Source organism: Typopeltis vanoorti, chromosome 24 (assembly GCF_054136105.1).
Source record: "Typopeltis vanoorti isolate ZY-2024b chromosome 24, IOZ_Tvanoo_1.0, whole genome shotgun sequence".
In the NCBI taxonomy this organism is placed as follows: domain Eukaryota; kingdom Metazoa; phylum Arthropoda; class Arachnida; order Uropygi; family Thelyphonidae; genus Typopeltis; species Typopeltis vanoorti.
In genome coordinates, this window is record NC_143572.1 from 14,758,942 (window position 1) to 14,786,707 (window position 27,766).

Sequence of the window (27,766 nt, forward strand, 5' to 3'; positions counted from 1 at the left end):
TCGATTCAAGAAGAAAAGGTCATTAAGTCTCCATACTGTTGAGAACTTCGTTAATATTTTCATTGAAGTATCATGTCGCTATTAGTCAATTTAATTTTTTGATCATATTTATTGAAGGATACTTCTGAAAATGAGCAAATTAAGCTCTTATGTTTATCACTGTCAGAATTTCCAATTTGTTTTTTTTTCCTAAAGATTCTGGATGATTATTCATTCATTTAATTAATTGCGCAACCCGCAATCAATTTTTGTCATTTGTCTTTTCCATTAATTAGATTTTTTTTCTGTAATTAAAGGAAACTTCACATGCTTTTGGTTGATTGTACTGCATCATCATTGCTCGCTTTATAAGCATTCTTCATGTAGATCAAGTATGGCAATGATCGTAGATAATCCAAAAAAAGAAAGAACCCTTCGTCATTGCACGATTCAAGTTATAGAAGCCATTGTAAATAAATAAATTGTATTTAATCCCACCATGTCAGATGGATTTATTACTTTTTTCATTACAAAATGTGTTTTCTTAAATTTTTCAGGTCTTAAATAAAAACTAACGGTAAATGAATTTTTGTAAGAAATTGAAGCTAACAGAAAGTAGCATAGATAAATCATGCTAATCCAGAAAAAATAAGATTGATTTCTATAAAATATTCTGTAATTTAATTCTATTTTGCAGAATCTGGTGTTAATATTTATGTCTTAACAACTCACATAAAGTTGTTGATATTTATTTTTAAACACCTAACATTCTTTTTGATCCATTTTGGGAAAAGTGGCATCAAGCATCAAAGAGAAAATTTTTCTGGAAATTCTCCCAGAAAAAATTTTTCCCCATGTTGTTTCATGTTGATCACATCATCGGATTAAGTGAGAATTAAATTAAGTGTACATATTATTCATGAACCAAATCGTTTAAATGGACAAGTGATGCCTATATTCTTACTTAAGAAAACTCATTGCACAGCTATTAATACATGGGGTACAGTTACGTTTTACAGTTACACTTGAATGGGTTGTTATAATAACAATACTTCTGTATTGTTAGAAAGTCCATATAAGCCATAACATACACTGCAGCATCTACTTAAGGTAGGCATGTTGTATTAATAAAAAGGTGCTATCATTAATGAATCCTATTGAACTTCATTTTGAGACCGCTACGGCGTACACTACATAAAAATCACTAATGTCAATCTGAAATTTTCTTTTGATCCGTAAAATCTCTTATCTTTCCTATGTAGACACTTGAAGAAAACTTCTCATCGCAACCTTTTTATATTATTCTTATGTCTACACCTCCACATTCAAATTTAATGAATTTCTATTTAGATTAGAATGATTGAGAAATTGAAATTCTAATGAAAAAACGTAACTGCATCCTTGATGAAACTGTTCTGCTTGCTAGTTGATTCTTGGAAGGTTTGTGGTCATAATCAATCGGCATTGTTGATTTGCAATGTACATGATCTTTAGACGTTAAATGAACATTATACTGTAGAAATCGGTCCTATGATGTGGGTATATTTGTATCAAAGTATTTTAAATAAAGAAAAAACAGAAATGAAAAGTTATTTTATGCAATTTAGTCCAGAATTGTGTGTATGTTTGATAGAATTTTAAACATATTGGGCTACTTTAATATTAGTACAGATTATCCAGATATAAATATCAAAATGTAATGGCAGGAAACTTTGACAGATATTTATAATTTATATAAACATATTTACAAAATAAATTCTTTTAAATGATTTGATAAAAAAACACCAGTATTGTTTAGATTATTTTATTTTGCAAGAAGATCTCTATACACCTTTTAAAAGATCAAATATAATTCCATTATGAAGTTTAGAAGGAGGAAATAGGTTTAGGGACAACTCCTGTTAATCGGCATAGAATACGGCTTTCTCTAAAACTTAATTTATAGTTTATATACGTTTCATAAGAGTCGATTTCTTGAGTCAACATGTCACGACAGTGTTGACTTTCGCCAAAATCCTTCAATTGTATGAAATCCATGTATAGCGCACTAGGAGATCATCTCAGTAAAATCCTTTCCAAGTGTTAAGATTTTTTATAGCTTTCACTATCAGGCAAATTAGGAAGAACCTATCGATATGAATCTTATCAGCGCGACATGTGAACGATGAATTCGTTGGCTTCACTGATGACTGCAGCTGTAAAAAAAAAGACAGTGCGAACATCTTGGTTTCATTCCTTTCAAAGAAGTGGAATGAAACCCTTTGGAAGTGAAGCCTTCTGCTCGAAAAAGTGTTTAGGGTAGCAGATGTACTTTCTACATAGAGCAGTCACAAACATTCACGCCATTACCGAGATTCGAACGTAGAGCCTATTGGATGGAGAGTGCGGATACACTAACCACTCGACGAATCATGCCAGCTGAAGCGTGGGGGTTAGTTATAAATATAATTTAGTACTCGAATGCTTCATATATTATATTTCTAGATTTAAAAAAAATCAAATTAGTCGGGTTATTAAATATGCAAATGAATCTTTGATAGTGATTTCAAATATTTAAATAATTACAGAGATTTTTTTTTATTCGTACGAGTTTTTGAAAACTTTGTTCATGTGAATAAATCGTGTAAAAAATTCCAAAGTTATCGTGATATTACAAACATTTTGATTCCTTGTTTTATTAGCAATATATCTTGTACAAGTATTGCAATTCTTCAGCGGCCTTACCATAACTAAAGTGCAATTGTTGAAATAACAAACATGATTCAGTTCCTAAGTAATAAAATATCCAAAACAAATTCTAATATAACTCCTAGCGTTAACTACAGGAGTTCACAGATACAAAACATACAGAAATAGATTTATCACGATATCTATACAAAACTATAGTTAATATCCCGTATTTTTGCATCAGGGATTAAATACATTTCAATAGTGCCTTCTAAACAGTAATACTTTACAACATGGTTTACACGACTGTACACAAAATGGTTTAAAATGGGCTTTACTATTTCAAAATAGATTTTAAAATGGCGAACAGTTTTTAGACATTTCAGCCACACAAGTTTAATACAAAAATGCACATTTTTTTTTTTTTTTCAGAAAGTCTCTCTTAGATGGCATCACTAGGTTAGTTTATATTTCCTAATTAGAGTATTTGCAACAATACTCAAACCTCGTGTTCCATCTAGAAGCATACTTTCTTACAAAAAAAAAAAAAAAAAAAAAAAAAAAAAAAAAAAAATCACACGGCGGAAAAATACCAAATCTTCAATATCTGCGATGATTTTTTCTTCTTCTTCAGATGAACATCAAATGGATGGATTCTAATAGGAACCTTAGACAGCCGTGCGATTTTTTCGTGCTGAAAAAGAAAAGTGTATATAAGTATGATAGTTAAAAATAAATATTGTATTCTGATATTTAAATTAATAGTTATGCTAGAAAATAGATAATAGCAAATATATTGTAGATAAAGAAAAGCAAAACTGAGGTAAAAGGAAATCTAAGAACACCCCAAGGAAAGAAAATAAACCTGAAGTCTTTGCACTTCCCAAACCCGAAAAAAGAGATTTTACAACATGCAGGAGATCATTTATAATATCTCAAATATTCTAAGCTACCCTAACGTTATAGAATACTTAAAGGAAAGAAAGTAAAGAATGATAGGGGTGGGGATGCAAGATTCTTACGCACTTACTTTTCATGTCTCCAGATCCTACATCGTTCACTCCTGGTGGCTTTACAATCATACTTGAATCCTCTGCGAAATTTATTAAAGATTAGTAATGAGGCAAGCAAGCATAGATCTACTCTAGTTTTCTACCCACCACACCGTAAGAGCCCCAGACAGGAAGTTAAACCCACAGAAACCAGGTCATGAGTAACTTTCCATTATCAGAAGCAAACATTACATAATTAACTAGTTAATTCATGCTTTACTAAACATTTTATTACTAAATTATATCTAACTAATTATTTAAAAGGCTAGTAATTATGGATAGCTTATAAACAAGCATTCACATAACTGTGTTGTGTGTGCACGTGTCATGGCTATTGTTTCGTAGTAGATATCCGAGGTTATCCTTTTAGGTGGCGCATGCTAAAATATTTGATCAGCAGAGTGGGAAGACATAAAAGTTTAAATATAGATAATCTTAACAGGGTTGATAATGGCCACTTCAAATCAAGCTCATACTGATTAACAGTATCACTAGCAAATTGTTTCTGGCCAGGTCTGCTAATACGCATCACAGGGTACAGTTTTTTTTTTTTTTTTTAATCCGCGAGTTGTTATATCATCATTGTATCATCGTGGAACATGCTTTTAGCGTTGAATCCCATAGGAGTCATCAGGAGCAAGATGAATTTCAACTTACAATACATTCTTGCTCCTGCAAGATTAATTCGCCCCACAATTTGGCAATATATTGCAACATTTGGATATAAATGAGTTCGGATACTGACCACTAAATTAGAAACCTTTATGTAGATGTACGTAAACCTTACTTACGCAGTGCTCATGCAAAATACTTGGTCACGTGCGTCACCGAGTGTTCTAGGATGTTGCTGCTCAGTAATCGTCAATAGTGTTGATCACAATGGGAAAAACAAAGGATCTTTCGGAGTTCGATAAACGGCTTATTGAGGGGGGGGGGTGCCCATCTGGCTGGATTTTGAAATCAGCAGAGCTGGCTGGTTTCTCAAAAGGCGAGATATCCCGGGTGTTTAGTCAGTGAAAAAATAACCCATATTTCTTGTCTAAGAGGGAGTAACTGTGGTCCTAAGACAGTCTGTCAGGAACGAGATCGTCTGTAACGCTTGTACTGACAAACAGAACCTCCTGTGTTCATAGCAATGGACGAAACATTTAATGAAGGCTATTCCCGATCCACATCTCACCGAACTATGCGCGAGAATTGAAGAGGATCGTGGCAGTCGCTAAACGTTGTCCAACACAGTATTAAACACGCGTTTCTAAATTCATTGGAGGGTATGTGCATCGTGCAAATATACATGCCTTTGAAGCGTAAGATAATTTTCAGAAAATTTTTAACCTGAGCAGCAGGTTTTTCAAAAACTGACACAAATATGAGTCATAGAAACCCGCATGGAGAATTGGATGATGAATGACCAATAGTTCCGGCCCTGTGGGGGGAAGGTCAAACTTTTTCCTTTAATGTTTTATGGGGACTTATTTGTTAGTTGATACTGTCTCGTGCCATAATGATGTATTCCATTATATGCTCAATAGGCACATATTTAGTTTTAATCTTAGCATGTGATACTGCCCTGAAATTCCAATATATTTTCTCTTTCACCAATGCACACATTTTCACAGTGTTAAAATTAAATATCTATCCGATTTACTTGTTAGTCTGTGTGTTAGTGTTGTACGGAATGAAAATGAAATATACTAACAATTCTACTTAGGGCCTTTCCTACCATTCATTCCTTCTAGAGCCATGTCTCCATCGTCTTCCGGATCAGGCCAATGTAACTCGATACCAAGATAATACAACCACCCACCAACTATGGCACCTAAGTGAGGGCCAACAACGCCGACCCACCAATAACTGTAGTTCCGATAGCTGAAAAAAAATTAAATATTTAAATGAGATAGCGTCATACATAAGAAGCAATATTTTGCAATATGAGAAACTTAAATCATAAACGAAGCTGTTAAAGTTAAACATTTCAGACACTATATGCATGCAAATACGATTATACTGTATTTTACTGTTCTAATACTTTAAGAAAATCCTAGTTTGATTTTTTCCTGAAACAGTGAAAATACATTTATTTGTTAAATTAATATTTTCAAAAAAAAAAATTCCGTGACTATAAAAATTGACTTATATTTACGATCATGGCTCGCATCAAAACTAAAAGTGAATGCATATTTCTAGATGAAATCGTGCATTTATTTCCGTATTTTTGTGAAATAGAAAGGGGGGGGGGGTAGGTATTTAGAGGTCAATGCGTGTTTTCTAATTGCATATTATCTCTAATTTCCTAATCATATCCCCTTGCAAAAGGAACCAACTGCACATATACCTCTGAATGCCCATCTTCATGGGAGCTGTGACTGTAAATATAAACCGAAAAATTGTTTTCTAAATCGCATCTATTTTTCTTAAGTAATTTGTTTAGTTATTATATTTATATCTATGTTTCAACTTTCATTCTGAGTACTACATTTTGGAAACTATTTTTTCATAGCACAAATTCTTTACCATCAAGTTCTCAAGTGTCGCGCACTATTTACCAAAACATGTTCTTGTTTTCAGAGCCTTGTTTTTGAATCAATTTTCTCTGATTAGATCTGCTTCACGTAGCAGCAAGCCATACTCATTCAGAGAAGTTTACCTGAATACTTCGTGTACTTAATACCAAAAATAAAAACTTCGATTTGCACATGTTGTAAGACTTAATCCGGTATGATTCCGATTTGTTAATTACCGGAATCTGTTTTCGTAACGAGGTATATTATTAATGCCTACTTTATTCAGTTTGCCAGCGTACAATCTGGAAAAGCTAACGATAAGTTTCATGCGCGGTTATCGAATCTCTCTTTCTCCCCCCCCCCCCACATCTCCTGAAGTTGTCCTTAACAACCCCGAAGAATTCTGTTACTCACCAGTAAATCACCCTTCCTGTATCATTTAACTGTCGACCGTTGAAACAAACTAATATCAGACAGGTTGCTCTGAATTAACAGAGAATGAAGTCGCTGTTCAAATTAGACAAGTAAACTAAACTACAGGAAAGGAAAACGTCAAAGAGACGTTGCATACTGTGCTATTTCTTAATGGGATTCCTTCTTTTGTGCAAAATGACATGCATCAAGAGACCTCCTTCCGGCAGAGTTAATAGTGTACTTGTGGAGCCCATGCTTCCATGAAAAGCAATTCATTGTATTAATTACATATTCTAATGATGCTACTAAGAAACCTATGGATGATTGAAGGTCAAAAGGCCATTCTATTTCTCAGCAGTAATAATGCACAAGGTATTTCATTTCCTGGTAAGCAAGTAGGTAATGATAGGCAAAATGGTGCTTAGAAAATTAAGAAAAGATAACAAGGTAAGGAGACCTAGAACATTGCAAAAAATAAACGATATTCTGGAAGTTATTCAAGGAGTTTGAATTCAACACGCTGCGCGAAAGATAAATGCAGAAAAGAATGGTTTAAATTTGTTTTTCATTAAATGGAAACCAGTAACTTAACAATGGAATGCGTCTGTCACCAAACGACTAATATTTTATTAGAAAGTTTATTATAAAGAAATATCTACACTGATTGTCGACATGTGAGAAGAAAGATCATGCAGATGGATGTGCAGGGAAGAAGGGCGGCGGCCAAAGAAGGGAGGTGGTGGAAGATTTGAGGATGAACTTGGATGTGGTTACAGCCCAAGACAGGAGGATACTCGTTAAAAACACAAACCTTGCTTAATTGAGAGAGAAGCAGAAGAAAATTGTCGATATTTCCTTCAAAAATCCTTATAAGGACTGGCTCAAAGGGGCGAAGCAAGAATGCTTTTCATCTTCTCCGTTATCTGTAGAGGACAGTGTAGGGATAAGGTGTTATGGAGCTATTAAAGCTCTGATCATGGCAGGAGGATAACGGCAATAGCCAAGCCTCAGTTTAAACTTCTTTGGGTACAGCGTTGCCATCCATTACCCTCCAAGGGTACTAATCATCACCGACTATGTAAGTAAAGGTGAAATCTCAAAAATTCGGACGATCTCTAGGCCACTCCATAGTGGGCGAAAGACCGTCCATATCTCAGCGTTGGTTCCACTCAGTGACGGACTCCCCGACCACCGAGCAGAACTGCTCAAATTCCGAAGAAAATAATTCACCGACAAAGCCCCTCACCGGAGAACACTTTCCCCGGAGACTCAAATTGCTCCCTTAAGGCAAAAACCTCAAGAGAGCAAACTCTCGAAACTCATTATCCAAGGGGGTAACAGCAACAGCCGAACCTCAGTTAAACTTCATTGGTTCAGCATTGCCAACCGTTACCCAATATGGGCATCTCATATAAAATCAATCACCGTATGTGTAAGTAAAGGTGATATCTCAAAAATATCGGACGATCTCTAGTCTCTAGGCCACTCATTCGTGGGCGAAAGACCGTCCAAATCTCAGCGTTGGTTCTACTCAGTGAAACTCGAGTACCGAGCAGAACCGCTCATTCCGAAGAAAATAATTCACCGGCAAGTACCCCTCAGCGGGCCGTGCCGGAGAACACTTCCCCCGGTAACTCAATTGCTCCCTTAGGGCAAAACCTAAGAGAGCGAACTCGTTAACCCAGGATAACAGCAACAGCCGAACCTCAGTTAAACTTCATTGGTTCAGCATTGCCATCCGTTACCCTATATGGGCATCTCATATAAAATCAATCACCGACTATGTAAGTAAAGGTGAAATCTCAAAAATACGGACGATCTGTAGGCCACTCCATAGTGGGCGAAAGACCGTCCTAATCTCAGCGTTGGTTCCACTCAGTGACGGGCTCCCCGACCACTGAGCAGAACCGCTCATATCCCGAGGAAAATAATTCACCGGCAAGTACCCCTCAGCGGGCCGTGCCGGAGAACACTTTCCCCGGAGACTCAAAGTGCTCCCTTATGGCAAAACCTAAGAGAGCGAACTCATTTATTCACCGGCAAGTACCCCTCAGCGGGCCGTGCCGGAGAACACTTTCCCCGGAGACTCAAAGTGCTCCCTTATGGCAAAACCTAAGAGAGCGAACTCATTTATTCACCGGCAAGTACCCCTCAGCGGGCCGTGCCGGAGAACACTTTCCCCGGAGACTCAAAGTGCTCCCTTATGGCAAAACCTAAGAGAGCGAACTCATTTACCCAGGATAACAGCAACAGCCGAACCTCAGTTAAACTTCATTGGTTCAGCATTGCCATCCGTTACCCTATATGGGCATCTCATATTGAATCAATCTAACCGCATCTCACGGTCGATTGATTCCATTCTCTTAAAAAAATCATGGTAAGTCCGAATCTTTTGACTTATATTTATGTGAATTTAAATATGGTGTTAGCTAGAAACAACCGAGCAAAAAGTCATGTTCAATTATATCTCAAAAACAATTTCAAAATTAATCTAGAACTATAGGAGAACACAATTGTTCTAAGTAATTTTCGTCATATAAAAGACTCAATTAGCAGAAATGAAACCTGCGGGATAAGACCCGCTACTGTTTATGTTCAGAAAACGCTTTCTTCTGCGAGTGAAACCGAACTCAAGTGATAAAATTACAACATGAAATTTGGCTAAAAGGGAATTAAATATTATTAAATTTATGCAATACTATAGCATTCTAAAGTTATTGCAAATTTTCTCTGTTAGTTTATGTGAAAATAAAAATATTACAAAATAAAGTTCTTTAATATACAAAGGGGAATATGAAAAGCACGTGTGCTTCACCCATCCTGTCAGTAGCGTTAATGGTTATAAATGTCTTTTCGACTGAAATGACTTCTAATCCGAAAGATTTATAATATTTTGATTTTTTCCGTTCATAAATTCTTTGTTATTGAAATTATAAAATCTGGAGTATTCCTAATAAAATTCTCACAATTCGGCAGTGAAAGAAATATCTACCAGAATTTTATAGAATTAAAGATAACTTGAATATAAAAGAAGTCTCAGTGAAACTAAGTTAAATTCTTTCTCAGCTTTTAGGAAACCTTTGAAGTTCAGTGCACAAATTGCTGAAATATATGCAGGGTTCGTTAATATTTGCAACAATAAAATAATAAATTGAGCAGAATCTTGGATTAATTTTATTTATTCCCTTTATTTTTCTTGCAGCTTAAAGATCAATTGATAATCATTGATATCCTCTTTTATTGCTTCTTTGAACGATTTTTAAGACGAGATTAGATCGGCATCTTCCCTTGTGCTTCATCACTATATTTCAGAGTAGGTGGAGACCCCCCCAAAAAAAGGCCGTTCACTCTCACCCACATCTTTAAGTGTTTATGTAACTTCCACCGAAGAAACAAACCCATGGTATATTAACTATGGTCTGGTAAGGACTTTTTTTTTCTATTTTTATTCATTTTTATTTTATTACGTAATCTGGAACCCCTGCTTTAGAGATCAAAACACTTAAAATTCGCAAACTGGTTGGAGAGTAAAACCAAATCGGCAATGTTATCCAAATCCACTAATCGGAGATATTTGGGGGGGGGGGGAGATAATATTCGTTTTTTTGTTTCTTTTTTTGTGTAACTCAACATCAGTCTAAGTTATTTTTAACTCAAACTCAGATAACGTAAGCAAGAAAATATTTGAATTACGGTACTAGGAGTAGTAGATTGCTTTTACTTCCTTGCCGTTATTTTCAGAATACCTTCTAGGATGAGTTTTGCTCTTTCGAAGCCCTTTTGTCGAAAAAAACCTGGGTTCGACTCCCGTCAGTGACGTGAGGAACCTTTATTTGGTCTCTTTCGACCAAAGGCGAGTTATCCGGTCTCATACGGAGGTAGAGGGTTATGAATACGTCCCTCTACCTCCGTATTCATGATACGGAGGTAGAGGGACGTATTCATGATTGTAATCCATGTGTAAGCTGGCCTCGTGTACACACATGGATTACAATCATGAATACGTCCCATCCATATGCTAGTCCTGAGCCGGGATAAAATTGGGGGAAACAATGGTGAACTACCCTGTAAAAATCTCACCAGGAATACTTTGTGGGCAATGCCTACAATGTCACCTACGGTCGGAAAGCGACTGAAAGGGAAAACCAGGTTGGTAGATATTGCAATCATTTACATCTTTATTCTGAGTGTAAGGTATATCCCCACCCCCTACAATTTGCGTCAGCAAATACCTTACAAAACTCTTAACGAAACTAGTCCATGATTAAGATCGGTACATTCGTAGTAGGTTAGTTGTCCCATGACCGCCTAGCCTAGGTTTCACATAGGAAGGATTATCAAATACTCCTAAGTGACTCTTCTAATGGTATTCCTGGCCATCGCTACGCATGCCAAAGTGAGAAATATTTTGAAAACTTAATATTAGAATGAAATTTTGAAATGCCATTTCAAGTTTAACAATACGTCTTTCTTGAATTTTGGAAACCAACTCGGCCTTTGGTTTAATGATCTTCATAGCCCATATTTTAATACTTTTGTCACAGCTGTTTTTGAGGGAGTGGTGAGAATTTATTCGATGATACAACTTGATAAACAGAAAAGTATTTTTTAAAAAAAATACTCATAACAGTTTCTTCCTAAATACATAAATGGTAAAATTTATCTCATGATACCTCTTTCTGGATGTATTCAAGAGATTAATTTAACTATACCATGTACATTTGATTATCTTCAGGTAGTAATGAATTTCATTGTCTAGTATGTGACTATTACCCTGTTCTTTGAAGACCTGCGGCAGATTGGAAAAACGTTTGTCTCGAACATGGTGTCCAAATTATCTTGAATCTCAGGCCATTCGTGATACTAATGCACTATAGTGTGATAATCTTGCGTGTTTGGATTTTATATCACAGCTCAACAAATTGTTGAGAATACCGTCTAGAATGTATTACTAAATGGATATTATATCTAATCAGAGAGTACCCAATACAGTAATAATTAAGTTTGCAAAAATTTCAGAAAAATAAGTTTCTGAAATTAAATTTCAGAAACTTTTTTTTAGATTTTTCCAAAAAGATTTTGGAAAAATCTAAATCGTGTGCTAATTAAATTAAAAACCAAGAATGGTTTTCAATTTAATTAGCACACGATATAGATTTTTTAAAAAGGTGTATTCGTATTTAATTTAAAAATTTTTGAATGCTTTAAATAAATATAAATTTTACATAAAAATAAAAACAAATAATTTTTTAATAATATTTTTATACAAGAAAATTACTATATAAATACTATCACAGACTTTCCCAACTATTAAAATGAACGAGACAAAAGTTTATTTTGAATCACTGACGAGAAAACAAATTGATTAAAAAAGCCAAATTGTTTGTTGTTATCTGCTTTTTTGATCTCCACCATTTCCAGCTCCCGTAACTGTTCTCATGGGATAAGGTTCCTAATACTGATTCTATTTTGGGTTAAGGGGCGATCATTTGAGACTATTGATCTTCTGTCCAACTAAAAGATTCCGTTTGACGTAACTTTTGTTTTAAAAAAAAACCCTAGTTTCCATAAATTTAATAATTACATATTTATGCACATGTCAGTATCATTTACGATCAAATTGCCATTCAAAGACTGTCGGATGACTTTTTGCATTAGCAACGAAAATTTAGGATTATTCATTCCAACGTAGTGTATGTTCTGTAGTGTGATATTCTATATATGCCCACCAATCTAAGGTTTTTTTTAGGCATTGTTCAAGGCACTCGTCTTTCTCACTTGATGACACATCCTATGCTACACAAACGACCAAATCCTATAGATTATCTACTTCTACTGACCATAAATTCCGATCTACGAACTGTTCAAAAGGGTTGCTGATAACCTTAATTTCAATCCGGGCAAAATTCATATCTCACTCCCTCCTAGTCTTATTTGTTACAATCTAGAAAAGATGGTATATTTTCTCAGGATAAATCTTCGTTTCGTTAGTTACTTTTTCTTTTGAAAAAAAAAAAAAATCTTTCTTTTTATGTATTTCTGAAGAATATAATCTGCAGGTCTTAAAATACTCTCCTTCACTATCCCATATGCTCAGAGGCATGTCCAGCTTGGTCAGGAAGCGTTAACTCCGTCTGTATCAATGAGTGTGTTTATTCTCGTTTTTTTTTGGGGGGGGGGGGTGAGAAAAACTAGCTTCAGGGAGGAAATAATCTTTTCCACCTCCCGTGTAAAACCTGTTTTCCTTTGAAAAGCTCTTAATGAAAAAAGTTTACATCTTAGACCGGATTCGAATCCATTTACCTCATTGCATTCAAAGGGCATGGTTAAATAAAACGCAGTATGCTTTGACTTCCGGTCTGCTTTCATTTCAGTGTGGAGCATACCGGAAGTTACAGGCCCAGGTATTATTCCCAAAGTAATACAAGTATCCCTTACTTAAGCCGGCCAAATTAATTGCGACAATTCCTTGATAAGCGGCAAGAGTTTTAATTAACGCGCCTTTAAAATTACCAAAATTCCACCAAATACGACATCATTGCTGCAACCCATGGACATCATTGCAACTTTCAGAGCCTATTTTCTTAAGACATTCTCAAAGGCAGTAGAAACAACAACGGGAGAAAATGCGATTAGGCTCCAAGAATTTTGGACAAATTTTAACACTAAATCGCAATTGAAACACATTCATGACTCGTGGGAGCAAGTGTATTCTAGTTGTATGACGGCTGTTTGAAAAACATTCTTTTGCAGAATGCGCTAATAACTTAGGTTGTTTTCAAAATCCTGTTGATGAGATAACAATCAAAGAACTTGATGGAATATTTCGCATTTTAGGATCGCTTAAGCAGCAAGTAATGGACATGGATCCAATTGTTCATCGAAGAATGCTTGTTTGCCGAAGCCTACAGAGTCATTTTGCTTGTTATCCTAGAATTTTGCTGATAGGAAAAAAAACTGTTCAAACGACTCTTGATAACTTTTTTTTTATGTAAAATAAAAAAATGCAGTAACTAAAGCGTTTAGCAAACATTTACCTTGAATTCATTTTTATCTTTCCTAAAAGAGTACCATATAAAAGGAATTATTAATACAGTAATTGATCATGGACGAATTGTAATTTTTACCATTGATTATTAGATTTGATTAACGCGATTTTGATATACGCAGTAACATCGGGGATTAATTTTTTATCAAGGGATACGTGTAGTTTAGAATTTCAATATCCTACAGAGAAAACCAGCATTTATGTATTTCTAATGAACTTGCAAATCAGGAATATTTGTTTTCTTACATCGTGATTATACTGTAAAATATCTCAACATGTGAGCGGTGTGGTCTACTTACCTGAACGTTATAGATCCCCATCCGGCAATCGCCGTGAACGCCCTTGTGGCAAAATCCCTAGCAGGATTCAGTGGAGCCATGCAATTCACGCCAAAGCACATGGCTAAGGCACAGATCATGAATCCTAATATCAATCCGTGTAGGTACTTAGGGATGTTGGTATTTCGAGGATCAATGGTCGCTAGCGCAGTGAACATCAATAGACCGGTCCCTACGATCTGAAACACGTCAGAAAAAAATAAAGTATTATCAAAACGCAGTTCGAAAGTACTTCTTAATAAATACAGTTCATACTTACATAACAGCTAAATTAAGCCAATATAGTTTAAAAGAAAACAATCATATTTTGATGTAAAAGCGCGCACACGTGATTGTACAGAAGGCGTTTCACGTGGATGAGTTTTCATGCTTATTTCGTAACAATGTAGATAGTTGCACAGAAATTGCAGGCACGTGAAGCAGTTGATATTTCGTTTTACTTTTTTTTTTGTTATAATACGTGTATGGTGATGACGTAATAATGATGACTTAAGGGCGTATTTAAATTGAGTATTGTTAATAAAAATTACCAAAATGATACAAGTAACGAATTACATCAATTTTTATGAGTTGTTTTGTATATATCGTAGTAGCAAGAATAAATAAATAATAATAATAAATATTTTCATGAACATAAAGAACCACAGCGCCGCAGTGATTAGAATAGTGGAAATTAAACGTAGAATACTGCATTTTAATAACAAAAAGAACGAAAATAAATTTATCACTTTATTTTTCTAACAACTTGAAGGATGTACTTACTTGATCCAGGAAACAGGTTCCAATTGATACGGTATCCCTTGGATACGTGGCCCATATTAAAGCAGTTCTAGTGCTTCCATCTACTGTTCGGTTTGGATCATAATGATTCAAAGTATCTGCAAAAAGATGAAATAGAATTTTTTTTACAAAAAAAAAAAAATTAAAATTTTGTAAGAACTAAAAATACGCTTTTGTCTGTAATATTATGAATTCCATTTTTAATTATTGATTAGAAAAATTAAAGTTAGTTTAATCAGTATTAACTTAGAAATTAGCAAAAACTAATAAATTAACCTGAAATACTTGAAAGTAATTCTAAAACTAAATAAGATAAAATCACGCTAGATCACTTACCCAAATACGTTACAAAAAGAACTGCAGACGCCACAAATGCCCCAAGGTGTTGTGCAAGAATAAAAAATGGGACCTTTTTCCAGGGCATCTTACCAAGAGTTGCTAAGGCTAGAGTGACAGCCGGATTAATATGGCCACCTAGTGGGGAAAAAAGAAATTACTGCTTATTTAATTCAGTAAATGCATATTATAGAGTATTTAACTGTCAGATTACTTACTTCGTTTTCTTGTTTTGGTAACAGACTTGGGATGCCAAGAATCTGTTAGAACTGAAACGGTGTAGTTCACTGACGCTATTAACTAAACGTGGGTGAATGAGACTCATCGTAGACTGTATTCATTGGCCGTCATCCACGATTTTAAGAAAGTTAGTAAAGACTGTTGTGTCTGGATGTCAAGAATAGGAAATTCCGATTGAAGGGATGTTAAGAATAGGAGATTTTTTTTATAGAATCTTGCTAGCAAGATTCTATAAAAATCTCATTTAACGACATACGTATATTAAAGGGGGAAAAAAAGGATTCTTACCTGTAAGTCCTCCAGCGGTAGCAACTCCAAGAGTGACACCGACACCCCATGCAAAAGTGATATCAAATACATGAGCGCCAATTTTTCTCCCTTCCACTACTACCTGGGCGAAAGCAGCATCGCCAAAGATCTGAAAAAAAAAAAGACAAGAAATCCTGAAAATTACACGCGAAATCCCTCCTATATAAATATATATGCAGAAGACTATAAAAAAACCACTTGCATACAAACTCCAAGCACTAAATTCATTGACGATCTAAACAATCAAACAGTCAATTCTGTTAATAATATAACTTATGTAAACAAACCACTTCCGGTTTAGTCCGGTTATATATATCCTTCTCAGACACATAAAAAAACTAGTTATGTCAGCAGGTCGATTACTGCGCTGTTATCGCAATTATTTTTGTCCCGACCTGCTCTGTGACGTAATAATGATCGCACTTGCTTATATTTCGTTCCAACAACGTCACGCGAGAATTCAAGAACATGCGACTTGTTGATAAAAAGGTATCGCATGATTGGAAACATTGTCTATTTCACTTGTTGTCATAACAACGGATCTTCTGGATAGAGTATGAAGTGGATTATTTTACAGAAATGTCTGTTGATATCGTCAATGTGAAATTACTTGGGTTTTAAATGGCGGACGAATGATAGCATTTTTATGTAAGATACGGACACACTTAAATTACGAGAGTAATTTAAGTGTGTGCTTAGTCTGGGTCATCTTAATATAGTCAGTCTTGAAGTGGTTTCGAAAGTTACCAACAGGTGGCGCACCGAAGCGTTCTTTCTTCGACGACTTTTTTTTTTTTTTTTTTTGCTAATTCACAAATGTTTCTTCCTGATGTCCCCAAAAGTGCGACTGCTTCGCAGTGGTCACTGAACTATTGATCGTCAAGCGGCAAATCGATCTCTGGTGGGGGATTATGGGAACGTAGTATGATATGGCTAACGAAGTTCATATTTACTAATGGTAGCGTCATCATGAAGTACAAAAGGCATTTTTTAAATCCATCTTCTGATTCCGCTTCCAAGGCTTCTCTAAAGAGTTAATTAGTAGTTAAATATTGGTTTCATAAGTTAATTATTAAATTCTAAACCACGCCCGTCTAGCAACCTACATAAATATTATAAACAGATTATTACTACTGATTTAGCGAGTGGTTTTTCATTTAAATTAATCACCGAATTGTTGATAGCGATCATTGTTACGTCATAAAAAAAGGCGTTTGCATTAGTGAGATCTAATAATGCTGGTGAAAAAAAAATATATATTATTCAATATCCGGGATATAGTGAAGTAGAAATTCGATGTCTTCTTGTTGGCGTAAAATTTATCACCTGTCGCGTTGTGTATAGAATTTCAACACTTTCTTGGCATCTTCACAAGGAAAGGACATTGAAGGTCAACGCCAAAAGAAATCGTCTTTGGTCACTTATAAAGGGTAGACTATTTTTTTCACTACCAACTTCAATATAACTTATTTGCTACTGTAAGGACGATGAACTACCAAAGCTTAAAATTTCTCCTCACTGTTGTGGATGACGTCATGGTTCATTTCAACTCAGGCGTGTCATGTTTTGCCATAGCAACGCTCACGCTTCCTGAAACGTAGTTTCTCGCCCATCCTAGAGGCAATACTTAAAGAGATCAGTTAATAATTTTTTTTTTTTTTTTTACAATTTAAGTCATTTATACGTAAAAATGAAACAGTGTAGGTGTGCAAAAATCGTTACGCTTTATATTGTAAGCCATACGGCATTTCTCCGCAGCTTCTGTGCTACTATTGATCGGAATTCTACGGCGCCATTCCTATTACGGAGGTTAACAAAAATAAATAAATAAAACACAGCCGAGACGGCTAAACTGAACACCGTGAATAGTATAAAAGGACGAACCATCAGAATTATGAAACAAGTGTGTGTATATTTCTCCTCATCAACGCGTAAAAGGGTCATACGAAGGAGATTTTAATGTGAAAGGTTAGGTTCGGCTGGAGACAATGTGTGGGCATCACATGAGATGTGTATGAAGGTTTCGACATTATCATCAAGGCCGTCTTTCAGCAAAGAAGGGGACCGACCATCTGAGCTACGGGGGGAGGGAAGTATTTTAAGACAGCAGTGTTATTCTGGCATCACATCAGCCTGGCACTACTCCCACACATTTCATGTTACTCTTTGGGCAAACGAATTCTATGTACAAGGAGGTGCGAAGTATGAACAGGTAGAAAATGTGGGCCAACATGCTGACTTTCGAATTTAAGATGCACGGAAAGACCTAAAAATAAAAACATGTACAGACATTTGGATAAATATTTGCGTCTGCAGGTGCACTGATGAAAAACAGTGTTCATTTCCAGCTCTCCATAGGGGAAACCATATACGAAGTCTGAGTGCGGTCAGAGGAAGTTAGTTTCTTGAAAATTAATGTTTCTAAGCGATAATGGATCTTTTCGCTATTATCAATTCCTTTAGTTATAATGTACGATTTTAAGGAGGATATTAATACTAATGTTATTACTCTGAGAAGTCAATTGAGTTTAGTAGAAAGATATGAACCAATACACGTATGTTTGCTGTTATTTTATGTTCTTCTGAATAGTGAGGTCCAAAATATTTCATGTTGGGAGGGGAAAAAAAAATAGATCTACTTGATTGCCTTCAAAGAAAGATACTTTTCAGAAAATTAAATGGGAAAATTCGGTATGAATTAAGCAGAAAAAAGCTCTTAATATTTTATTGGAAACGATCCAGATTTAGAATTTCCTATCGCAAATGTTTTCATTTAAGTGAAAAAAGGGTTTCTTGATTGATGCTTTTGTAATGTATTGGATTTCGGTATACGTAGTGATCTGATAATGAACTCGCGTGTAGGCAGTTTCCTCTTTATCGACCGGAAATGATGCTGACAACTTCCGATTTCATATCGCACTAAGCAACTTTTTTCCTCAACTGGCTGAAGGGTTAATAAGAACCAAGCAAGTGTTCACGAACAAACTCCTTCCCTGTGAGATTTATTGGCAATGTCATCGAAACCCAAGATCAAAATAAAAGTTTATACAAAACGGAAATGAGACTTTCAGTGGCTCCTCCTATTGGCTAAAACTGCGGATTATATATCTAAAAACTTGTAGAAAGAGTTCGATCTCGCCTCGGGAGTTAAATTCAGATTCATTATTTCCTTGAATTTTCGAAAGCTTCTGGAGCGCCCTCTATATTAAGTAATTGGATGGCTATTGATTTTTGCACCGCCACTGTTCTGTTATCAGTACAAAGGACTGTTGGGTGGCAACTTGTTAAATCTTCTGAATTCTAGCAGAAAAATCAAAAGACAGTGCCTTCTGGGCGATCGGAGGTGGTGTTCAGCCACACCCTTATCACTGTGAGAGCATTCATACCGAGACGTATATCATTTTTCCTAAATAAAAAGGGACTGAAGGGTATTTAAATAATTAAGTGTACAAGCTGCGGTAGTAATGTACAAAAATAGTAGTTTTTTTTCTTTATTACTAGAAGACATGTAAATAGAAAACTTCGAAGAATATTCTCTTTAGTTTAACTGCAAAATTCGAATATAAAAAAGAAGTTGAAAGAAATAACGCTGTTTTATTCTTTCATAGTTTGCTAGTTTTGTATTGAGCTTATTTCACATAAAATTATTTGTTATTTTCATCTACGGAAGCCGTAAAAAGCCATCAATTCACAGAATACATTTACCATTAGGATTAGTTTGCAGCAGAAGTTCAGAAACAGGAAGGTGAACTATGGATACCTATTTTTAGCTACCTCCCGCAGACACATTCTTTTACAGTGTATACGAAGTTGGCACTAAATAGGCGAACATTCAGACTTGGATGAAAAAAAAGTTCTGATGAAATATTTGCGACAAAAGAATGTCATTCCTTAGCTGCAGTTAATAGGGTTAATGACCGTTTCCTAGAACTACACGGCAAATGAGAAGTCCAATCTACGGAAGCCGTAAAAAGCCACCAATTTGACTAAAGTAATTGACATTCAGCCGAATGTTAATTGCTGTAGTCAAGTCCGTGAGAAAAACTTTTAGCCAAGTTTTTCGCACTAAAGTTCATTAAAAATATCTACAAACACTCAAATATTGTTCGATATTGATGACAGCGATTATTATTGCGAAGTAAATAGTCTGGAATGAATTACAACGGAGTTAAGCATCACGTAGTAAAGAGCGTTGTTGCATATTACGTAATGCAGACAGAACGCGAGGAGGGGGGAGTAAAAAGAACCACTTGTGGTACAAAAAAAAAGTTGCAGTGTCGAGAAGAAAGTAAGACAGTTGATCTTTAAACTTTAAAAATAGACGCAGGTGCAAGTGACAGTGACATTGATGGGATGCTTGGAAAAGGTTCGCAGAGACGTGCTTACAAAGAATAACTTCCAGAAGGACGTGAATTTCATTCCATCTTAGCTTCTGTCTGCATTCTAGTTAGGGATTTAGTTGAGACTTGTCAGTTAGAACAGATCGTTTATTGTTTTTCTTATTTTCACCTGAGAATTCAATGCCTCTGTAGCGCATGTGCAAGTACATGGCAACGTATCTCCCAATCGGAAAGATACCGGTTCGAATCCCGTTTAATTATTAAAAACAAATACAGAAGAGTATGTAAAAATTGTAATATTCATATTTTCTAACTTCCTTTTATTGTTTTAGCTGCCACGCAAGCAAAAGATTTCTTGAGAAGTTCAATATACAGAGGAAGTAACCCACCGGATGTATTTCCGGTCTCTGGTACGTCTTCCTTCCGGTCCTCTTCTTAAATATTAAGATAAACATAGCAAGAATACTGAAACCCCATCTGGTGTTTGAATAAATACATTCAAATTTAAGCAAAGACATTCTAATAGAGCTTAAAATGGATAATTTCGAATACGTATTTTAAGTGTATTATGTTTGAAGGGAATCCACTCTCAGTATTGATATTTACTATTAAGTTATAATTACGACATAAATAACATTTTCACGCTTTTACTACTGAGCGAATGCAACCCAGAAAGGGCATAGCAGGTGGTGTTTATTCGTTATTGCCTGCGCGTTCAAGCTCACCTGTACTTGTAGAGAAGCACAGGTGGGATTCAAGCCAGTAGCCTGCTAGATGAATATCGGATACGTTAATTTACACTTATAGAAATACTGATTGGTTTCCTGAACATTCAAGAAACGAATTTATTTCATACTAAGGATCATCCACGTATATTAAATAGTATATTATACTAATATTTTACATTTAAAAACAGAATAGGTTATCGTGTTTTAAACGCCGTAGGAAGAGTAATGCCGAAAACTGAGAAGTAATTTATATAATAAAATTTTAACTGGTTAATTCATTTAAACAAAATTAAGCTACGGTAATCAGAGAAGTTGTCCTGATGTCACATCCAAAACATTGTGCCAACCAATGTACATTAATCACCTGCGGAGAAGACATCGCCAAGTCATGCACAAGCCTGGGGTTAAAATGTATCCGTAAGCGCTATGCCGTCAGACGGTTTCATTAAAAAAGCATACAAACTGCTTGTAAAAGAATAATGGTGTATAGGTAAGCATTATGGGATTACAATCTAATTAGAGTACACCCGCGGTGCTTTTTATGACTACAAACCTGGTTATTCAAGGACGTATTCCATGTTTGTAGAATGCTAGTGACTCAACCATATGTGGATCACCTTCATTCTTCGGTTAGGCAATAATGATGCCAAATATTTCTTAGAATAATTCGGATGAACTACTTGTAGCACCTGTACAACACTAGCGGCCCGTATGACTTTGCGATATTTAATCCCCCCCCCCCACTTTTTACTTGGGTCAATGCACTTTTCCAAACTGGTTTCGTCGAAGTATCTTGTCCGCTAGAAACTTAGTTTTTTTTTTTCGCAGTGGGATTTGAAAATCTGGTCATTTATCAAAAGGATTGGATTACAAATCAATTAATCGTCTACACTAAGCGCATAGGATGTATTTTATTAGTACGTTAATAGGATAAAGTCATAGCCATTACTCCTGCCTAAATATTAATTGGAAGTTTATTATACAATACGATAGATTAGTACTGTACAAAGTGCTACCCAAACGTTTCTAGATTAGCTTAATTGTAGGCTTAACTTACAGATGATTGCCATTCCAATCAGAATACTTCCCCTGTGAACGGATACACTTGATGCAGCATGTTTTTCCTATGGAAAAAAGTGTCGAGCAGTGTCTACAATTGATCTATCTCGTAGAGACGTCCTCAAATCTTGATCTGAAATTTATCTTGGAAAATAAAAACTTTAAATTAAGGGAATAAAAATCCCTATCCCCTTAATTTATCAACTTCGCCAGAAAAAAATAGCCGTTTGACTTTTCATCTTAAATAAAAACTTTGTTGGACGCTTGATTTTGGTAGGACCATATCTGCTTGTTCTTAGCCAAAATGAAGTATTGCAAAATAATCATTAACAACTTCTTAAGTTCTTAAAAGAACTGGGCGATGGACTGAGTCCTTGACTCTTTATCCCGTCATCTGAATGAAGTAAATCTGTGTGGATGGAGTGTTATTGAGCTAAAAAGCTCTAGTCATGGCTGGGTAACGGCAATAGCCGAGCCTCAGTTAAAACTTCATTGGCTATAGCATTGCCATTTGTCACCCTGGAAGTCCTAAAAAGGACTTTTCCGGGAATCAGGTGTTCATTCCCGCTCGATCCGTTACATCTCGTCTTAACAACTTCACTGCAGTATTTGTTTAACGTAATTTCAGTATTTAAAACTTAAATAGGTGTAGTTATAAAGTTTAATTAAGCATGCAAAAAAGAGAGTTATGAAAAGTTTATTTCTAAAATAAAATTCTTTTATAAATTTAACACATTTTTTTAAATTTTGGTGTGACAAGTGATGTAATACTATTTAAATTATGAAATAGAATAGAGTTACCGGCTCGCTCTTCATGTGAATCGCTACGATTCTCCTTGGGGGGGGGGGGGAGGCGTAACGAGTTTATCACAGAGGCTTTAATTAGCCAACAGCAGGCAACGATACGGAGAATTAGTGAATGATAAAAGTGTGATATTAGAAAGATATCAGACATGAATTCGGATTGAAAGCGACATTCAGAACTTAAATCGCATTCCGGAAACAACGCAAAAAAATCACAAAGCATTTTATATAATTTTTTAAATAAATTCATGTGTGAGCCTTCGTTTGAGGCTATAAACTGTTTATGACAACGTAAGTGACATTCGAAATGACAATGTTGATCTTAGAACATCTGCGTTCGCCTGGTTCTTTTTGCTGATGTTGTAGTTCTCGAATTTAGCAGCTGTTCAGAGGCTCCAAATGACGCCAGAAGTTACCAGCAGTTCTGTAGCTCTGATTTCACGAGATAAACGGGCTCGTGAAACTAGAACCGAAATGGATTTCGTTGCAATTTCTAATGTCTTTCAAAATATGAAATAAAAGACTGTTTAAGTGAGTTCTAATTCGTTGTTTTCAAGCAAATAGAAGGCAGTTATATTAAACTGCTTCCTTTTTTTTTTTTCATGTGCAAGATATCCCACATATTCTGGTATAGTATAGCCCAAAAGATAACAGCGTCGAAGTTTAAGAACTTTGCTTCCTCGCCAATTTTCTCGTTTATCAATTGCATACGTTCGCTTAAGTAATAATTTTCTTTAAAACAGTTTTAAATAAATTAAAGTTAATTGTTGAGAGACTCATTTAGGAGGGCGACGTGAGTTTGACACCCCCCCCACCTTGCTTTCCCAACAAACAGTTTCATAAACTGCAGACAATTGGAATGTTTTACTAATTGCAGAATAGCCGCGTCTGTGGACGATACTTAAGCAGATCCCTAAAGAAATGAAGAGTTCTTTTCTGTTTCATTATAAGTAACAGTAATTCACAGTCAAACGAAGTTTTTTTTTTTTTTGATAGATGGGGGGGGGGGGATTAACAGTAGAGCTCCTTCAAATATCAGGAAAGTCTTTAAATTAAGATGGATATTTTTAATATTTGTTTTCTCGGTTTTAAATAATAGAAATTCTCCGTACGTATTCAAGTAGACGGAATTAGCTGGGTTATCTTCTAAAATGAACAATACCGAAGGGACTATTCTGTCTACCCTGCGAGGACATACGATACTATGTAACGATGTAAGGTGATCATAGACGGGCAGAATTTCAAGGTGAATAACTTGAAAGATGTTCATGTGCTGCTTCTACAGCTAAGCTATTATTAAAATGACATTCTGTACCGTATTACTAAGTAATAGTATTAATATTTGATTTAAGCACTTTAACAAAAAATAAATTTAAAAAAAAAATTAAAAAAACCGTCTAAGTAGCTTACCTGCTAAACACAATTGTCCTACAGTAGAGATGCCTTAGGATTTTTAAAGATAATTTGTTTCTTATTGTTCACTGCGAAATAGTTCGTGTTCGTTGCTATGGAAACAGTTCGAGCACTCAATACTTTTATCCTAACTTCCTTAAGTCCGATTGGAATTCATAATTTCGCCTCAAAGAGGGATATTTCCTGTTATCAGGATTCCTAATTGTACTTACGCTAAAAAACTGCAGGAGCATAAAGATAGCTGATTTAATAGGGTCTCCCTTTTTGTATTTATTTAGGGAATGTCTTATATTAAAATTTATTGAATAATAAACTGATAAAATATCGAAACTAACGCGCCAACTATACGAATGTAGTTTCCTTATAGGTCTTTCTTTTCAAAAATCTCAGATAACAAATTCATAAAGAAGTACAGTCGTAATAACCGAGTCTTGGCATTGCAGGAAGTAATATTGAACTTTAATAAATACGGAAGACTTGGATTATTGTAGTTTGGTAGCATTTCTTTCCTGTTATGTAATTCACATAAAAAGAATCTTTGTGGATATATTTCTTCTAGTAGCCTTCTTGAAGTCTTTAAAAAAATGGAGGTGCTTTATTTTAAGCTGTCATTGCAATGTCATGAAAGAATTATTTTTGGCATGAGTATCTGCCAGGCACGTGGTCACGAAATACATACGTATCCAATGACGTATTCCTAAGATTGCATACTTTTCGAGAGAGAGAAAAAAAAAAACAGTTCGAAGCCCTTGAAAGAGTATTGATAATGTCGGAAAATTGAAGTAGATCAGCTGATTACAGTGCACGTGCCAAGATTTAATTCTTTTGAAGATGACTGTTCACATTAGTAAATATATCTAGATAGTGATTATATCAAAAACAACATTCCCACGAATTGTTTATACATATTACGTAATAGAATCTATTGTTATGTTTTCACTCAAGAAAAAAAAAAAAAAAAAAAAAAAAAAAAAAAACCTAGCATTGTTCTCATAATTCGAATCCTCTGGAAATGAGTGGTAACGGAAAAATGGCTTCCTTGTTAATAGACAATGGCATTCTGACCCTGAACTTAATTATACATTGCTAAGATCAGTTTAAAAAAACTAATAAGGGAAGTTTCCTGTTATTTGTTTCTTGTTATTTACGTAGTTCGTTTCACGAACTACTTAAATACTTTAGATATTAATCGTGGGCAGAATCTTATTTCTTAAAAGGAATAAATCATGTCGTGTTTCAAGATTTAACATTAAAAACAGATTGAATTGTCATTCAACTGAATTCTATAAACAGAATCTCTCGTCCATGACTCATCCCCGATTTATTCTCATAAATCAGTTTTGTATTTCCATATCACAGAAACTCAAAGGATGGAGACGTACTCAGAAGTGGCGCCACAGAGCAACAGCGGCGGTTTATCAAACTACGAGCTTGAAGCAGACAAGAAACGCAGTGGAGTCGAACGCCAACCCTCACCCATGACATGGATTTTTCAGGTTGTAACCTGGTTATTTAACTCATTACACACTACATATTTGTAGTGTTCGTCAATGAACATTACTCAGCATTGAGTAACTCGAATTTTATATGCCAGTCATAGCGATGTCAAAAAGTGGGTAGTTTTACATGTAAATTCATTTGACATTCGTGTCATATTTCTTAACTACAATGAATTGCTCTAAAGTCACTTATATTTTCATTTGTTGAAATGTGAGTAATAGAAAGTGTAAATCAAAACTTATAAATATCTTCTGTTTTGTTGACGTCATTGTTATATTTCACTTGTTACACATACCGTCAAAAACTTACAGATATTATTGCAACGTTTACCTTTACTTAACATGAAATGCACAGATCATAATGGGTGAGAAACAGATAGGCTGTATAACGGTAAAGGTTCTGTTATAATTACCACAACGGCTTGCGCAAAAGCGATGTATTGGAAATATAGTTCTGAGTGCGCAATACACGACATTAACTTTTAAGAATGGTCAATTTACCGCATCAGACAGTCGTCCCGTATAGAACGTGCGGAAATTTAAAGGATTTCCACTGAAGGCGAGTTAGCCAAGAGGTTCTTTTCTCTCAAACTGGCTTATAACATCTCAAAATGAAAAATCCATTACGACAATACACAGTTAACAGATGTACTATTAGGGTTATTTGAAAAGTTCGGCACAGCGTGCATGTATTGCCAGTGGATGATGTAATTGTTATCCGATCTCACGTCAATTGTAAGCTAGACCATGTGAAACAGTGAGTATGCTCATTTTCCCTTTCTCTTGTTCTGAGAACTAATCTGACTCATACCGTATAGAGCACAGTCAGCATTACACCATCATTGTCAATGATAGTGTAATGCTGTTACATAGAAAAAAAACAACTGAAATTCATGATCTGCTAGAGTAGATCGCAGTCTAATATCACCATGGGCAAGAGTAGGCCATCGATCGATACAAATGAGATTGTATGGTTATCAACAGCCTACTAGAAAACTTGTCCAATAATAATTGGACTTTTCTAGAATCCTTCTTCAGTATTGATTTAAATCAAATCAGATTCCAATTAGATGAATTATGACCCGTCAACTAAGGCCAAGAATTTATTCATTTTCACTTGGAAATCTTCTCCAGTTTGTTTGTCTATTTACAGGGAAGTTTGCAGAGGAAATGCTGCTTCCATTTGAGACAGGGATAGCAATCTCATTGGAATTTTTATTTCTACAAGAAAGAAGCGCCAAGATTTTAAATTATGTCAAACGAAGAGATTTAGCTACTACTGTACACTAATTCAAAACCAGCGCATGCGTCCAAGTTACGTATTGTTGCTATATCGGCAAAATAGTATGTGCAGTATTGGAAAGAAAACTGTTTTTCATGAGTACAATAACCAAGCAGTATTATTTCCCTAACTATCGACTACATCGTTTTATTTTCTTTCCTTAAAATGTTTTCTAATGGTTCCTATATTTGTCTAGTTAAAATTTTATTTCTTAAGGCGATGTAGTCCGACTCAGATAAATCAACTAACTTCTCAGAAACTTCTTTGAGATTGAGAACACCATAAAGCCCTGAAGATATGTAAACGGGTGGAACACGTCTGATTATAAACGAAACAGCTTTTCTCTATCGAGGGAAGGCAATCCATGTATGGGGGGGGGACTGAATCCTCGACTCTTTATCTGATTGAAGAAATGTGTGGATGGGAGTATTATTGAACTAAAAGCTCTAATCATAGCGTGGTAACGGCAATAGCCGAGCCTCCGTTAAAACTTCATTGGCTACTGAATAAGTAACGTCATCTGTAAAAATTAGGCAATCCCCCGGACCACTCCCTACGAGTGGCCGAAAGACCGTTCAACTCAGCGTTGATTCCAGTCAGTGACGGGCACCCCACCACTGAGCAGAACCGCTCATATTCCAGAGAATAGCATCCACCGACAGGGCCCCCTCTCGGGTCGCGCAGGAGAACACCCTCCCCAGAGACTCAAAATGCTTTCTCATGACAAACTTCCCCGAAATCCAAGCCTCCCTCACCGGGGGCAAGATTTCGAATAAAACTTACGAGAACGAAACTCTACGTCCCAGGATAAGGGCAATAGCCCAACCTCACTTATAAAACGGCTCCAGTTATTATTATCATCATCCATTACCGTGGACCTCCATGAATTGTTACTCATAGCTGATTCATTGCAGATAAGTTTTGGTGTACTGCTAAAATTAGATATACAACATTGTTTATCTAGCAAAGAGAAA

General features: G+C 35.5%; 1 protein-coding gene across 4 annotated transcripts in view; it reads right to left on the bottom strand.

Moving 5' to 3' along the window:
* Positions 1–2,634: 2,634 nt before the first annotated feature.
* Positions 2,635–27,766, bottom strand: part of LOC150092938 (aquaporin-10-like) — a 32,017-nt gene continuing 6,885 nt past the window's right edge. The window contains exons 2-8 of one of the 4 annotated variants that reach the window (XR_016550408.1): positions 15,647–15,776; positions 15,119–15,256; positions 14,765–14,880; positions 13,964–14,181; positions 5,398–5,567; positions 3,677–3,739; positions 2,635–3,340 (exon numbers count right to left, since the gene is read on the bottom strand). Coding sequence is in view for 3 of the 4 variants with exons in the window: in XM_090413418.1 (XP_090269544.1) it covers positions 3,315–3,340; positions 3,677–3,739; positions 5,422–5,567; positions 13,964–14,181; positions 14,765–14,880; positions 15,119–15,256; positions 15,647–15,776 (837 nt within the window). In the remaining variant the exon portion in view is untranslated. The remainder of the gene's footprint in view (positions 3,341–3,676; positions 3,740–5,397; positions 5,568–13,963; positions 14,182–14,764; positions 14,881–15,118; positions 15,257–15,646; positions 15,777–27,766) is intronic. The other 3 variants (XM_090413418.1, XM_090413419.1, XM_090413420.1) reach the window with 3 other exon arrangements.